This window comes from Camponotus floridanus, unplaced genomic scaffold, assembly GCF_003227725.1.
Source record: "Camponotus floridanus strain SB8 unplaced genomic scaffold, Cflo_v7.5 scaffold369, whole genome shotgun sequence".
NCBI lineage: Eukaryota > Metazoa > Arthropoda > Insecta > Hymenoptera > Formicidae > Camponotus > Camponotus floridanus.
This window is the reverse complement of record NW_020229513.1, coordinates 22253-39345: the sequence shown is the minus strand read 5'-3', so window position 1 is coordinate 39345 and position 17093 is coordinate 22253. Positions and strand designations below refer to the sequence as shown.

Here is a 17093-nt window from a genome sequence, read left to right as displayed (position 1 = left end):
TCGGACTCTATCACAATTTGTAAGGCGAAACGATCGCGAGTACCGATGTTATTCTCGACGTACACATGTATCTACGCGTGTAACTTCGCGACATAATAAATAAACAAATAACTAAATAAATAAATTGTACACGTAATTTATTATCTCTCTCTCTCCTAGATTTACGTCGCCCTCGTCTCTCCTCGCTTCGCGAAGAATTCCCTCCTCCTCCTGCTCGAAATAAATCTAATATACATCGTACATTATACATCGTATAAAATAATATTTTATATAAAATCGTACGTTATGTAAATCTTACGTCATATCTTTTCCAGGCCTGCGTCGAATACATCCGCTCTATTATTAACGCCGACCTTATCTCGCGCGACGCGCCCGACGCCGGGGCGATCGCCGCTTATCGCGCGTGCCTAACGCGCCGCGTCCAGAGACGCTCCGACGCGCCGTAACCAGGGACGCGCGCCCGCCGTAACCAGGGACGCGCGCTCTCTCCCCCCCTCTCGCGCGAATCGCGCTCCCCCTCGCCCCCTCGCCCTCCCCCCGCCGCGTGACGTCACGACCCTCCGTTTACCCACCCGACGGCGAGCGGCTCCCCTCGCCCTACCTACCCCCCCTGCTCACCCGCGCCGCCGTCACCCTGCCCCTCAGATATCATTCTATCTCTCTCGCTCTACGAGACCTCTCTCTCGCACCCGTGGAAAAAGTGGGTTAGAATCGACCTATTTTCCCTACTTATATTTTTTCTTCAAAACAACTATGTGTTTCTGGTAATTATTTAGCTTAGGGGAGCCATCTCAGATAACCTCCGTTCTGAGTGTAATCATAGTACGCAGACGTTGAATTCACACGTATGCTTACATTCGCATGTCCGCTCAGCTGTAGTTGCGTGCTGCTGGCGTATGCACTCTGGCAACAGCCTGCGAGAGCTAAGACGGTTTTAGTAAAAATCCTGTGTTCGCGTAGTAAATTAACAGTGAAAATGAAGTGTACTCTGCAGGAATATACGGATATGATTGTGGCATACGGAGAAAGCGGGAGAAAATACTTATCGTGCGGCCGCAATTTACGTGGACTGATTTCCCAGGCGTGCACGAAAACCAAGTGGACGTACAATTTTACGTATTGTGCAATAATTATGTGAAACTGGGTATCGTGCATAATATCGGGATAACCGGTCCAGCAGTGCGAGCAGTCTTCGTACGAGATGAAGAAAGGATTCTTGAAGCATTTTATGAAAATCTTGGAATTAGCGTGCGTTGTGTGGCACACGAATTTGGTTTTTCGCGATACGCGGTACATCACGCTTTACGTGTAATGGATTACGTCCGTATCATTACCAACGTGTGCAATACATTTTATCGAAGGATTTTCAACCACGGATCAATTTTTGTGAAGGTACTATCACCATCAATTTTTCACATTTACGATACATTCAGCGCATAGTAACGGCATTTTGAACAATTTTCAAATTGAGAGTGGAATAGGTCTATGGAGAAAACCACTATAAAAACCACTATAAAAGCGCATCATGTTATCTACCGCAAGGTGTGGAAATGATAGCACATCATTTTCTCGCCACTAAAAGGACGGGTCATTTTTCGGCATGGTATTGCGATATATCGCAAACCACCATCATGTTTCGGAGAGCGATCCGACCGCTTCGCGGCGCGCCTAGTATAAGATTACAGTGGGACGCCTCTTGTCGCCGCGCGCTTCTATTCACGTAGATTGGCCGATCTTCTTTATTTAATTTTTCGTTAATTATTGCAAATATCACAAAACAATAGAGATCCTTCCTTCTTAATTTGAGCCAATCTACCTCCTTACTTCGTGACCGCAAAAATTTCCCTAACACTATATATACAGGGTGACCCATTTTAACTTAGGCAGCCAAATAACTCGAAAACCAAGTCCGAGAGAGAAAAATGTTTCAGACAAAAGTTGTATGGTTTCAAGGGGGACATAAGATGGTACCATTGGTTTGACCTTGAAGAGTTATTTGAAGGTCACATGAAGGTCACCTTCAATTTCTTAAATGGAACCTACATTTTCTCTTTACATATTCTTGTAGCTTATCTCGAGAGCTTTCCAAAACACTATAATTAAGTACCTTTTCGTTAAGTACTTTTTGAGTTATAAGGTTTGAAATCATTTCTTAATTTTACATAAATCATAAAATATCTAGTAAAATATTCATTTTTCGATTATCTTACTTTAATACTTTTATGTACAAAATAATGAGAGGAATCAATTGGTGTAAAGAAAACATACAGTTGTTTTTAAGAAAAAATATGTAATTATTAATTGCAAATTACATATTTTTTCTTAGAAACAACTATGTGTTTTCTTTACACCAATTGATTCCTCTCATTATTTTGTACATAAAAGTATGAAGGTAAGATAATCGAAAAATGAATGGTTTACTAGATATTTTATGGTTTATGTAAAATTAAGAAATTATTTCAAGCCTTATAACTCAAAAAGTACTTAACGAAAAGGTACTTAATTATAGTGTTTTGGAAAGCTCTCGAGATAAGCTACAAGAATATGTAAAGAGAAAATGTAGGTTCCATTTAAGAAATTGAAGGTGACCTTCATGTGACCTTCAAATAACTCTTCAAGGTCAAACCAATGGTACCATCTTATGTCCCCCTTGAAACCATACAACTTTTGTCTAAAACATTTTTCTCTCTCGGACTTGGTTTTCGAGTTATTTGGCTGCCTAAGTTAAAATGGGTCACCCTGTATATACAGGGTGCTTCCGCAACATACAGATCGGTAAGTCGGGTTGCCTATCTGACGATCGGTCTTCTTTTACCGACCTCGCAATATTGATATACCTCGTATAATTGAAAAATAATAAAATCAGAGGATCGATCATGTAATTTTTTTTCGTGAAAAGTGAAAAAATTCCTTGATTGATACCTTGAATGCAAATCCGTAGGGAATGAGGAAAATGAAATCAACTTTTAATATTGATATAGTGTAATTATAATATTTAATAACATAAATAACATTATATAAAGAAGATTTTAAAAATAAAATTCGAAACGCGTGTGCGGAAATCACTCCTCCGATAATTCGGAGAGTAAGGAAAAATTTTATGCGGAGGATTGCTTTATGTTTAGAAGAGAATGGCAGTTACATTGAGCATATATTGTGAACATTAAAAAATAGTTTTTTGTTTAAATTCATTATATTTTATCTGTGTTATTATATTTCAATTGTGTCATTTTATGTTATTTAAGTTATTTATGTTATTAAATATTATAATTACACTATATCAATGTTAGAAGCTGATTTCACTTTCCTCATTCCCTACGGATTTGCATTCAAGGTATCAATCAAGGAATTTTTCACTTTTCACGAAAAAGAATTACATGATCGATCCTCTGATTTTATTATTTTTCAATTATGCGAGGTCAGTAAAAGAAGATCGATCATCAGATAGGCAACCCGACTTACCGATCTGTATGTTGCGGAAGCACCCTGTATATATATATACAGTGACCGGCAAAAATAAAAAGCCACTTTCCTAGTTATACTGTTTTGCTTAATGAAAGAGTAAAAATATTAAAACGATGAGATTTTCATTGATGAAAGAAGAAGTATTTATTATTTATTTTAAAATTTTATGTTACAATTACATAAATTATTTTTTACTTTTCAGTTTTATTTATATTTCTTAAATATTGCTGTTTATTATATTGACAAAATAAAAAAGCCATTCAGATTTGTTCGATTTAATATATACAATATTTTGTTTGGTTGTCATGTCAACATGTTCGTGTTATTGCGCTCACTTCTCGTTGTTGTTAATCATTTTTGCAACATTGGCTTATCTCGATTATTACAAAAAATTCGCGGTCAAAAATGGGAGGAAGATCAATTTCCACACAAGTTCGAAACTTAATTGTGCGAGATATTCAAAAAGGTCTTTCCCAACGGAATATAGCCAAAAATTATGAAGTAAGTAGAGGAGCAGTAGAACAGATCAGAAGAAAATTTCAATCAACTGGATCGGTGGCAGATAGAATCGGAAGAGGTCGAAAACGAGCAACATCCAAGCGGGAGGATATGAAAATAATCCGTGAAGTTAAGAAAAATCCAAAGATTACTATTAGAGAAATTCAGGAAAACATTTATCTTACTGTTTCTGACCGCACTGTACGTCGAAGACTCAATGAAGCAAATTTACACAGCCGGTTTGCACGTAAACGACCTTTCTTTAGCGTCACCAATAAGAAAAAACGTTTGCAATTTGCTCAGAAGTATGCAAATATGTCATTGGACTTCTGGAAAAATATTTTATGGACAGATGAAAGCAAATTCGAGTTATTTGGACAAAAGAAGCGGATTAGAGTCTGGAGAAAACACGGCGAAGAGCTTCAAGATCGTCATTCAGAAAACTGTAAAGTATGGCGGAGGAAATATTTTAGTCTGGGGATGTTTCTCATGGGCAGGAGTGGGAAATCTTGTCAAAATTAACGGAATTATGACAGCAGATGTCTACATTGATATAATAAATGAAAATTTGGAGGAGTGTTTGTTGAAACTCGGACTAGAAGATAATTTTATTTTCCAACAAGATAATGGCCCGAAACACACAGCAAAGAAAAGTCAAGCTTTTTTTCGTTCCTGCCGAATTAAACAACTTGAATGGCCTCCGCAATCTCCAGATTTGAACCCTATCGAAAATCTGTGGGCAATTTTGGATAATAGGATTAATAAAAGCGGAGTAACTAACAAGAATTCTTATTTTGAAGCATTACAACTAGCCTGGGAGAATTTGGATCCACAACATTTAAAAAATTTAATTGAAAGTATACCAAAAAGACTGCAAAAAGTAATTAAGGCTAAAGGAAATCATATTAATTATTAATTAAAATAATATTGTTGTTTTTTTAAATCGTAATACTATGTTACCTTAACTGGCTTTTTTATTTTGTCACTCTTAAATAAATGATTATATAGAAATAAATACAGTATTAAATAAAAAATGATTTGTTTTTAATTAAAAACATTAAATTACTTAATAAATTTTCAGTTTTAGTTATAAAAAACTTTATAATAAATTTTTTTTACCTTTTAGCATCAAATCAGTTTTATAGTTAAGGTGGCTTTTTATTTTTGCCGGTCACTGTATATATACCTATATATATATATATATATACAACACATATATATATACATTTTCCCCACCCTGTATATATATATATATATATATATATATATATATATTTATATATACAGGGTGGGGAAAAAGTATGGAAGCAAACAATTATTTCCGAAATTATTCATTTTTCGACAAAATGTCTTAGACATAATTTTTATGGTATGAAAAGATGTATTATGTGGCATGACCTTGAAATGACCCTTACGAGCTGCATACAAATAACGTAAAAAATTTCAAATGGAACTCGTCAGTTTTTGTTACAGATTCTTGTAGCTGATGTCGAAACGTTTACAAAACACTGCATATGAGCCCCATTCCCTTAAAAACACTCCCAGTTACGAAACAATTGTGATAATTCGTATCGACGAAATTGAAAATAGACAGCGTACGTGTGATTACATGAATGTGTGTAACGCGACTGAACGTCATTATGAGAGATCAGTACAACAGTAGCGATTACTGCAACAAATGGAGAATAACCCGCTTCGATCATTTCTGCCGATACGAAAGACACGCGAAGTTCGTAGAATCAGTTAAGGCGTACATCGAACCATACTCAAGGAAAGAGATTGCGTGATTCATCCAACTAGTTAAGGTAAGATAAGTGCGATTCATCCAACCTGTTAAGGCAAGATAAGTGCGATTCATCCAACCAGTTAAGGCAAGATAAGTGCGATTCATCCAACCAGTTAAGGTAAGATAAGTGCGATTCATCCAACCAGTTAAGACAAGATAAGTGCGATTCATCCAACCAGTTAAGGTAAGATAAGTGCGATTCATCCAATCTCAGTAAGCAATGTCAATGTGCATACAAATTGTTTGTATCACAATTGTTTCGTAACTGGGAGTGTTTTTAAGGGAATGGGGCTCATATGCAGTGTTTTGTAAACGTTTCCACATCAGCTACAAGAATCTGTAACAAAAATTGACGAGTTCCATTTGAAATTTTTTACGTTATTTGTATGCAGCTCGTAAGGGTCATTTCAAGGTCATGCCGTCTATGCCACATAATACATCTTTTCATACCATAAAAATTATGTCTAAGACATTTTGTCGAAAAATGAATAGTTTCGGAAATAATTGTTTGCTTCCATACTTTTTCCCCACCCTGTATAATGACTTTTTATATATGTTAAATTTAAAATTTAGATTTTAAATAAATGCGACCGAAATAAATAATTTAAGTAAATAACGTATTTCAATGGAACTATTGGATTAATTTTAAATAAATAACTACCAAATTATTTCAACTCTTTGAAATGCTTTATTTAAAATTTATTATGAATTCACGACCAGTGAATAACTTCCCTTATATGCTGTAATTTAAATTCGATTATTCTACCTAAATTCAGCTATATTTCTAAATCTTTTCTAAAATATAAGGGAAGTTATACATATATATAATAATTCTATAATCCTAATACCGATAGCGATAGATATTAATATTAAAATTAAGAGCGCATAGCTTCTGCGTGAGGTGATCAAAGAGGAAGTCATAAATATATCGAGCATTGATTTCTTAGAGATGTCGACCGACACCTTCGATGAAATTTACGCATTACTCTTTGATCACTGCTGCGTTTCTATTAAAAAGATATCTATGTCAAAACAATTGATAAGAAATTCGGCGGTGCTTCCGAGTACGACGTGGTCCGATGAAAAGATCACCTTACTCGAGGATTCCTATAGCGAAAGATCATGCAAGGAACAAAGGAATTACCAGTATATAAACCCGGATTTCGGGCGCGAGCGAGCAGTAATAATAATCAGTCAGTAGAAAAGACTTGCTGTTAGTCGCTTTTGTCAGTGTCACTTCGTCGCTATTACTTTTATATTCTTGTTATTCGTAATCATTATAAACTATTACTTTTATATCAATTTGCTATATCATTCGGTCAAATCCAAATAAAAGAATTATAATTGTGCATATTTACTGTGTCAATTTTTGGAGAAGCCCAGACTTTGCGTATACGAAGGCGACCAAGATCAGCAGAAATCCACCTCTGAGTGGTAAGTACCAGATTCCTTTACACCCTTATTTTATTCTCGCGTTTTCAAACTCAATTGTTCGTGAAATAATATTCACCTCCCTTGCATTCAGCACATTTTCTGAAATATGATATCAAGAATTAAATAAATAACAATACTGTCAAGCACTAGCACGCCGCTGATAGTATTCCTTTCCTACTCAGCATAAAGGTTGCAATAACTTATCATTTTATTCTGGCAAGCGTCCAGATAATTATTAATCAAAATCTCTAATATAGCTCTTATCCGTTAAGCATCGGGTGCCCCTTTCCCTTAGGATCTCTCCAGACATCCTCTGTCATGCCGGAGACATCCACACTCTCCCATTTTTATTCCAAAAAAATTCATTATCAGCTCTAGCCGACCCCAGATTTCCATCGTCTCCGGGCATCCATTGTCATGCCGGAGGCATCCAACTTCCTAAACTAATTCGTTAATCGACGCTTCACGGAATGTATTAAACGATACTTGGATTTATATAATCTACTGTTACCAACACAAACATCTTTTCTTATACAGGGATACAGCATCTTCGCGGTGCCATCCGAAAACCTTGCTCTCCCTCACATTTTTCCGTCGCTTCCGGGCATCCTCTGCCATGCCGGATGCATTCTAATTTCCTTACCCTTATGCAAACTCCGTTATCATAACGTTACTCCGCATTAAAGTCCCGTCGTCTCCGGGCATCCACTGTCATGCCGGAGACATCCATATCCTTATAATTTATTCCTTCATTGACGTTTCAGTTGAACTAAAATCATAAGAATTAATTGCACAATTTAATAATTTGCGCTAATCCAAATAATAATAACAATAACAAAATAAATACATACCAATTTCCTCAATCAATACTGACATCAATTCCTTAAATAGTGAATTCACAATTGAAATCTAAAAAGAAAAAGCATAGAGCAGATAAAATAACCCGTGAAAATCGCGATATCTCTCGATTCAGTCAAAATAAAATATTAAAACCAAACTCAAACCCTAATTATGTCTGTTCGCGAATGAGTTATTCGACACGATAGGCGCGACAGAAAAGGTCTTGAACTCGGACACTGCACAATTGAGAAAAAACAAGCCACGACACGTATGATTTTTTTGTACTTTTAATAATTTTATTTTGTAACACCACACGAAAAATAAAGTTTTACACAAAATATATATATAATTTTTAGAATTCGAAAAGTATAGCCGAAATCAGTTCCAGTAAATCGAGAGGAAAGTCCAAGTGAAAAAAGCGGTCGAATGATACTGCGGTTAGCGAAGCGAAAAGTGCGGTTTAGCGAAAAGTGCGGTTTATCGAAAAGTGCGAGACTTCCTCGTGTCCTCGCGCGGTGCTCGTTATATACCGGGCAGATTTTTGGGCCCGTATCGACGTGGCCCAATTAACTTTGTATTTTGGCGGTGACCTCAGGGCGCCGTGCGTCATTGGCCGCTGATGAGGTCTACTGCTGACAATGAGTTAATTGTCATGCGCGCGATCTTTTTAGATCAGCTGATTGGTAATCAGCTGATCGTGACGTATGGGCGCGCATGCCCGTAAACTGTACAGTTTTCGGCGACCGTTGACACTGTTATTGTCAACGGCAGAGACAAACGTTTTTTGTGGTGGCAATAAAATCGAGATAACTCGAACGATCGGTTTTTTCTCTATAAATAGAAACGTCGAGAAGATTCTCGACGTCCGTTAATTTGAAAAATCTCGGTTTTCGGTAATAATGAGCTGAGATGATATGCATGCGAAATATGAATTTCAAACATCCCGCCCGCCTCGTCAGTACATGACGAAATGAATGAGTGCGTGTAAGTACTGACAGATGTCATGAATAGTTCGATTTGTGAATTGTGAATCGCGCGTGATGAATGGAATGTGACAACACGTGTGATTCAGTCTATTAAAATTTTCACTTGAGTGAGTATTGCGTTTTGGTGAAACATTGTGATGGTGAATAATGAGAAACATACTCGTGATGTCGTGTACAATGTGTAAAAGTATTGGCGGTTGATTTCCAAGACGTGGAGTGCGGTGATGAGTGATCGTGAAATCGCGGCGTGAAAATGAAAAAAAAAGAAAGAAAAGAAAACGCGAGAAAACAATGAATAACGCGATCCGCCGATCGTACGTGAGGTTATAAGTGACGCGAGTGAAGTGCGATGCGGTGAAACGGATTAATGAGAAACCGCAGCAAAAAAAAGAAACGAAATAAGAACGTGTGATTGTGCGGGCTCACGAATCCGGTTGTGATGAGTCTGCCCTGGCGTTGTCTCCTGGCAGGACGATGATCTTCGCGAGTGGCCGAGTGAACTCCGAAGATGCGGTGCGGACGGTGACGACGCGTGTAATTCCGTCGTCTCCTGGGTGCAGTGCCGTGATGCGGGCGAGTGGCCATCTCGTCGGAGGCGTGATCTCCGATCGCAGCAGGCACAGGTCGCCGATGCTCGGGCCGGCTTCGTCCTTGGTCCACTTTGGTCGTGACGCCAAAGTGCTGAGATACTCGCGCGTCCACCGTTCCCAAAAGTGGTCGCGCATTTTTTGAAGAAGCCGCCACCGAGATAGAGCGGTGTCCTTCTCGGACGTGAGTGACGGCTCCGGAACGGCCACGAGGGGGGCGCCGATGATGAAGTGCCCTGGTGTTAGCGCCGCCAGATCGTCGGGATCGTCCGTCAGCGGCTGCAACGGACGCGAATTTAGGCACGCCTCCACCTGAGTGAGGAGGGTCGCCATTTCCTCGTAAGTGAGGGTGGCTTCGCCAATGACCCTTCGGAGGTGGTGTTTGGTGGATTTGACGGCGGCCTCCCATAGTCCGCCGAAGTGTGGCGCTGCGGGGGGGGTTGAACCTCCATCTCACGCCGTCGGAAGCTGTTGCGTGAATTATCCGACGGCCGTCGGAAGAGGAAGCGCGGAACAGCTCCCGCAGCTCACGGTCAGCTCCGACGAAGTTCGTGCCGCAGTCGGAGAAGACGTCGCTGCAGAGGCCTCGCCGGGAAACGAAGCGGCGGAAGGCAGCCAGGAACGCCTCGGCCGTGTAGTCCGTGACTGCCTCCAGATGGACCGCCTTGGTGCTGAGGCAGACGAAAACTGCGATGAAGCCCTTGGATGCCTTGTGGCCTCGTCCCTTGCTGGCCCGAATGAGGATAGGGCCGGCGTAGTCGACCCCGGTGCGCAGGAACGGGCGTGCAGGAGTCACTCGTTCCCGGGGCAGATTGCCCATGAGTGGTTGCGGTGCGGCGGCTCTCCACCGCGTGCAGGTGACGCATCGGTGGATCGCCCGCTTGACGACTGCTCGACCACGTGGGATCCAGACTCGTTGACGAAGCAACCCGAGGATGAGCTGCACTCCTCCGTGCAGGGTCCGCCGGTGGCAGGAGTCCACCATCAGGTGAGTCAACCTTGACTCCGGTGGGATAATGCTGGGATGCCGCTCGTCGTGAGACAGGATGGCGTTCTTCAGTCGCTCTCCGACTCGCATTACACCGCTGTCGTCGAGGAACGGACTCAGCTTGGTGAGAGGACTTCTGGCTGGCAAGGCGCGTCCTTTGCTGAGTGCTGTGATCTCGCCGAGGAAGTGCAGAGTCTGTGTGATGCGAATCCAGTGAAGGAGTGCGTCTTCGATCTCGCAAGACGTGAGTGAGAGTGCGGCGTCAGCGGTGGTGCGAGATCTCCGGGTGCCGGTCCGTCGCCATCGAAGACACCAGGCTGTCACCCTGAGCAGTCGGTGCAATGACGAGAAACGGAGCAGGAAGGCCGACTCAGAAACGTCCTTGACAGCCGCCGAGAGTGAGGCGACGGCCCTTTGCTCCGGCACAGCAGCGTTGAGCAGGGCGCCGTCGTTGTTCGGCCACCTTGTTTGGTCCTCTAAAAGCCAGGATGGTCCCGTCCACCACAGAGGATGACCGACCAGGTCGCTGGGCAGAACTCCTCGGGAGGCGCAGTCAGCTGGGTTGTCCTTGCCCGGCACATGTCGCCACCGCGCCTCGGGTAGCCGTTCCTGGATCAGCGACACTCTGTTGGCCACGTAGGTCTTCCAGCGGGAGGCGTGTCCGTGGATCCAGTGAAGAGTGACCCTGGAGTCCGACCAAAGGAAGACTGGAGGTGAGGACAAACTTAGCAGAGTGCGCGTGTGAACGACGAGGTTCGTCAAGAGGGCGGCCGCGCATAGCTCGAGTCTCGGCAAGGACACGGGCTTCACGGGCGCGACCTTGCCCGTCAGCAGGTGGAGTGTGATGCCCCTTCCAGTGGAGGAGCGGAGGTACACCACGGCAGCGTACCCTCGCTCCGATGCGTCGGCGAATCCGTGTAGTTCGACGTGTGAGTGCGGACCGTCGCTGCCGAGCCAACGAGATACCTTCATCTCGTTGAGGCGCGGAAGTTGCGAGAGCAGGTTCCGCCAAGCGAGCGTGTCCGGTGATGGAAGTGGAGTGTCCCAGTCGATCTTCTGGAGCTAGGCGGACTGGATTAGGATCTTGGCCCGCATTGTGACCGGGGTGATCCAGGCGAGGGGATCGAACATTCGTGCGGTTTCGGACAGGACACGCCGTTTTGTAAGTTCGTCGAAGTGACGTGTCGGTTGTGAAAAAGTGAAGTGGTCACCGGCCGGGTGCCAGTGAAGACCGAGTGTTGTGTGGCTCTCATGAGACCATGAGTGAGGTGAGTGGGTGAGCCGGTGCTCGTGCGGAACGCCGTCCAGGATGCTGAGGTGGTTGGCCGCCCATTTCCGAAGAGGAAACCCGCCCGCCATGCAGAGGCTGCGGAGCTCCCGTTGCGCTGCGGTGGCCTCCGAGAGGGTGCTCGCGCCGGTCACGACGTCGTCCACGTAAGTATCGCGGCGCAGCGCGACAGCTCCCTGTGGAAATCGGTGACCTTCGTCGTCGAGCTGGTGTAAGGTCCGTATGGCGAGGAATGGCGCGCACGCCAAGCCATACGTGACCGTTCGCAAGCGGTATTCGCGGATGTCGTCAACGGCACGGTGCCGCCAAAGTATCCGCTGATGATCGCGGTCGTCTGGATGAACAAGAATTTGGCGGTACATTTTCTCAATGTCCGCCAAGAAGACATAACGGTGCCAGCGCCAGCGCAGGAGTACGTCGGCGAGAACTGGCAGGAGATTGGCACCAGTCAGCAGACTGGTGTTGAGCGAGGTGCCCGAGGTCGTGAGCTGTGAGCCGTTGAACACGACTCTGAGCTTAGTGGTGGTGCTCGTTTCTCGCAACACTCCGTGATGCGGTAAGTAGCACCTTGCAGTATCTTCTTGTTGTGATGATGTGGTTACAGCTTCCATGTGTTGCAGGTCTTCGTAGTCCTTCATGAAGCTGCGGTAGAGGTTGCCGAATCGAGCGTCCTTGTCGCAGCGGCGCTCCATGGCATGGAGCAAACGCTCGGCCGGCCGACGGGTTCCTGACAGAGAGGGTGGAGCTCCGGAGAAGGGAAGCCTCACAATGTAACGTCCGGCGGTGGTGCGTGAGTGCTCGCGGACGAAGATGTCCTCGCACCTTCTCTCCTCCGGGGTAAGAGCGACGGGAGCGGTATTCTCCTTCTCCTGCTCCCAGAAGAGCTGCACCAAGTCGGTCAGCTGGCGGTCTATGGTGCATTGGTGAGCGGCATGGCTACTTTGGGTCGTGGCTCGGTGTCCTCCCGACAGGATCCACCCGAGAGAGGTCTTCTGCGCGATGGGCTCGTCTTTGCTTCCCTTGCGGAGTCCATCCTGAAGGATGGCGGAATAGACATCCGCACCGAGCAGTATCTCGATTGAATCTCGGTCTAAATACTGCGGATCGGCCAGAGGGAGACCGCGTATGTGGGGCCAGGTGACGCTGGCTCGCACGATGGGCCCCTGGTACGAGGAGAGATGCGGCAGGACGTACGCCTGGACGGGGAGCGTTGCTCCAGTTATTGCCGAGGAGAGCGCCAAAGACAGCCGTCCGCGGGTTGCGCCAGAGGCTCCTCCGATCCCGGCTATCGTCATCGAGGAGCGGATCCGCGGCAGGCGCAATCGTTGTGCCAGGGCCTCTGAGACTAGAGAGACCTCTGATCCTTGGTCGATCAGTGCTCGGATGTCGTGCGGTCTTCCCACGTGGTCCTTGATAGTGACCCGTGCGGTGGCAAGAAGAATCGCCTTGCGGTCTGATGCGAAGCGTGTGGTGGACAAGGAAATCGCACCATCAGATTGCGAGTATGCGTCGTGCAGAAGCGTGTGGTGGCGTGCCTTGCAAGTGAAGCAAGTTTTCGACGACTGACATTTTGCCAGGTAATGGTTGCCGAGGCAGTTGAAGCACAATCTGTTTGCTTCTACTAGGCCTTTTCGCTCGGCAGCGGTCTTGGCTTTGAACGTCGAGCATTGCATAATCGAATGCTTTTCTTTACAGGCGGCGCACGTTGACGAACCGGATGCGCGTTTTACAAAGTGCGACCTTGCGGACCGAGAAGTGTCTCCGGATTTCGCGGCAGTGGTTGGCTGCACGGCGTTCAGCGTGAGGATCTGCTTCGCTATGAAGTCCATGAGGACGTCGTTGCTTGGCGGGTCGACGGAATCGCGGATCGAGGACTCCCACTGCATTCGAGTCTGTGTGTCAAAGCGCTCGACGAGCAGGTAATTGAAGAGGTCCATACCGTGCGTGCCGATGGGCCTTTCAATGCTCTCCTGAGCATTGATGGCAGTCGTGGCGGCGTTATATAAATTCGGTTCAACTCGTCAGCGGTCGCGTTCTTCATTTTAGGCACGGCGGTGTAGGCAACGAAGTTGGCGCGAATGAGCTCTCGCTTGTTCTCGTAGTGAGAACTTAAAATTGACACGCCCTGTCATAATTGCCCCCGACAATCGGCAAGGACCTAATTAGTTTTTCCGTAGGACCCTGTAAGCTCGTACGGAGATAGTGGAGCTTTTCCACGTCGGAAATGGATGTATTGCTCCCGACGATGGACAAGAAGATGTCGCGAAACGCGGGCCAATCGCTGTATGCACCGGAGAACAACTGGAGCTTAATTCGCGGCAGCGAGGTCTTGAGCGTCTGCTCTTGGTGAGCCTCGACCTTGGGCGTGGTGGACGACTCGCCCTTGAGTTTGTGCGCGTATTCGACCAGCGTGCTCCTTTGTGTCACGTAGGTAGTTTCCGCGATATCGATAAAATCATTCTTTGCGTACTCACTCTCAAGATATTTGTCTTTCAGCGCCGCTACAATGAGGTCATGATGGGTCTCGAATCTGGTCCACAGCGTGTCGAGAATGCGGAGGCGAGCCTGAATCGCTTCGGCGGTGATGCTCGAGACGCCCATCTTGCGCAGATTGTCCACGGAGCGAGACATTCGTCCGTGGATGTCGTTCTGCGCCTCCAACAACGCCTTCAGATCGGCACTCATCGTAACTGTTTTTTTTTTTGCACAGGTTCGCGCACTAAATGTCACGAGAACGTCACTCACGAACTGCGGATGCGGATGGCGTCTCCGGCTCGAAGGACCAGAAAATGTTCGCGAATGAGTTATTCGACACGACAGGCGCGACAGAAAAGGTCTTGGACTCGGACACTGCACAATTGAGAAAAAACAAGCCACGACACGTATGATTTTTTTGTACTTTTAATAGTTTTATTTTGTAACACCACACGAAAAATAAAGTTTTACACAAAATATATATATAATTTTCAGAATTCGAAAAGTATAGCCGAAATCAGTTCCAGTAAATCGAGAGGAAAGTCCAAGTGAAAAAAGCGGTCGAATGATACTGCGGTTAGCGAAGCGAAAAGTGCGGTTTAGCGAAAAGTGCGGTTTATCGAAAAGTGCGAGACTTCCTCGTGTCCTCGCGCGGTGCTCGTTATATACCGGGCAGATTTTTGGGCCCGTATCGACGTGGCCCAATTAACTTTGTATTTTGGCGGTGACCTCAGGGCGCCGTGCGTCATTGGCCGCTGATGAGGTCTACCGCTGACAATGAGTTAATTGTCATGCGCGCGATCTTTTTAGATCAGCTGATTGGTAATCAGCTGATCGTGACGTATGGGCGCGCATGCCCGTAAACTGTACAGTTTTCGGCGACCGTTGACACTGTTATTGTCAACGGCAGAGACAAACGTTTTTTGTGGTGGCAATAAAATCGAGATAACTCGAACGATCGGTTTTTTCTCTATAAATAGAAACGTCGAGAAGATTCTCGACGTCCGTTAATTTGAAAAATCTCGGTTTTCGGTAATAATGAGCTGAGATGATATGCATGCGAAATATGAATTTCAAACAACGTCAAAGGACAGAAGGGTTTTCCTTCCGGAAAGTTTTATATCCGCTCTAAAGTTTAAAGCTAAATTTCTCTTTTATTTACCGGAAAATTTTACTTTGCGGAAATTTCGTCAAGCAATTACTACAAACGTAGAATTTGACTCTTTTTATAACTATTACTTGGAGATTATCAAATATAAAGATACTATTGAAAGCTCTTGCTCAAAACCAGCGGATCTAATAACTCAATTAAAATCTCAGTTACCGGAAAGTGAGATAGAGAATTATTTACAGACTCTTTAATGAAGCCTTCGCGCGACGATAAAGGTTTTTTCACCCTAACAACCAATGAGCAAGCTCAAATTCTTGATATATTATTGGAATTCATAGATCAATATATCGCAGGTGATATTGATATCGATCAACTAATGGAATTAATAGAGAATTTCGAAATTCCATTCTAATAGATACTTATTACACACGCGTTTATGTCAAATAATCCCATCTCATTTAATCAATTTATCCTATTATAGAGTTTCGCGGCTTCCTCATTCTTCCGTAATCGATAAGTCAGATCTTCGCTCTCGGCATCCCCAAGGTATAGCCGACGTAAGCAGGTTGCCTTGAAAATAAAGAGAGCGCACTTTACTCTAGTAATGCGTTCGAAAATATGTTTGGTCGGTGTTGGGAAAAAAGATAAAGTTAGCAGTATTGAAAACTCCCAGTGCTGCGTTTCGTTTCTCCCACTGGGATCATTAGGATTGTATTGTACCGTATGTACAACATATGAAAGTGTTGCAATTACATTAATTATTATTATGGAACAATATATTTTACTCGAAAACATCATTTTTTAATCTTCGAGTAGTTCTTCTTCAGATAGTGATGATAATAATGAAGAATTACAAAATATTTTATTCGAAAATAGAGGTAATAACAATAGAGATGAAAGGAAAATAGTACCAAAAATAACAGATTATTTAAAAAATGTTGTTACCAGATATACAAATATTGAATTTAAATCACATTTTAGGTCAATTATGTCACTTTATTATAATTATAGCATTATTAATATAAAACACACGTTCGTATTAATAATAATATATGTGATGTTATTAAACATATTATTATAAAATATATTTAACTACTTATTTACCTCTTTTAATATCTCAAGTAGCAAATTTTTTAAATCCTAGTGATCCTAGTGGGAGAAACGAAACGCAGCACTGGGAGTTTTCAATACTGCCAACTTTATCTTTCTTCCCAACACCAACTAAATATATTTTCAAACGCACTAATTTTTGAACGCACTAATAGAATAGACTGGTCTCTACCGTAAGAGGCAGCGTTGAAAGATCTAAAGGACAAAAAAATGATTCCGGGTATCTCTGTCCTTCTCTTTTGTTTCCTGATGGGGACACTGATGGGATGCGTGAAAACGAAGCGAGCATGCGTGTAGGAGATGAGGGGAAAGCAGTGTGCTCGCTTCGTTTTCACTTATCCCATCAGTATCACGAAACAAAAGAGAAGGATAGAGATACCCGGAATCATCTCTCTGTCCTTTAGATCTTTTAACGCTGCCTCTTACGGTAGGAGCCAGTCTATTCTATAAGTCTATGGTGCCGATAGGAAGTTGCGCTACTATATATATACTGTGTTTCCGTTACCCTCTCCACTGCGCGTTGCA

General features: G+C 43.7%; 3 protein-coding genes across 3 annotated transcripts; all 3 read right to left on the bottom strand.

Moving 5' to 3' along the window:
* Positions 1–9431: 9431 nt before the first annotated feature.
* Positions 9432–11556, bottom strand: LOC112638780. Its single transcript, XM_025410994.1, has 2 exons — positions 10128–11556; positions 9432–10024 (listed from the first exon to the last, which is right to left on the bottom strand). The coding sequence occupies exons 1-2, from the start codon at positions 11554–11556 to the stop codon at positions 9432–9434; spliced, it is 2022 nt and encodes a 673-aa protein (XP_025266779.1).
* A 90-nt stretch (positions 11557–11646) lies between these two features.
* Positions 11647–13809, bottom strand: LOC112638779. Its single transcript, XM_025410993.1, has one exon. The coding sequence runs from the start codon at positions 13807–13809 to the stop codon at positions 11647–11649; it is 2163 nt and encodes a 720-aa protein (XP_025266778.1).
* A 172-nt stretch (positions 13810–13981) lies between these two features.
* LOC112638778 lies at positions 13982–14557 on the bottom strand. Its single transcript, XM_025410992.1, has one exon. The coding sequence runs from the start codon at positions 14555–14557 to the stop codon at positions 13982–13984; it is 576 nt and encodes a 191-aa protein (XP_025266777.1).
* Positions 14558–17093: the final 2536 nt, after the last annotated feature.

What these genes read in the sequence shown, in the direction of transcription:
- LOC112638780 (XM_025410994.1), bottom strand. Translation starts at nt 11,556, where the DNA reads ATGAAGGTATCTCGTTGGCTCGGCAGCGACGGTCCGCACTCACACGTC. An exon ending in GAACTTCGTCGGAGCTGACC is followed by an intron (nt 10,025 to 10,127) that starts GTGAGCTGCGGG and finishes CCCCCCCCGCAG; the next exon opens with CGCCACACTTCGGCGGACTA.
- LOC112638778 (XM_025410992.1), bottom strand. Translation starts at nt 14,557, where the DNA reads ATGAGTGCCGATCTGAAGGCGTTGTTGGAGGCGCAGAACGACATCCAC.
- LOC112638779 (XM_025410993.1), bottom strand. Translation starts at nt 13,809, where the DNA reads ATGGACCTCTTCAATTACCTGCTCGTCGAGCGCTTTGACACACAGACT.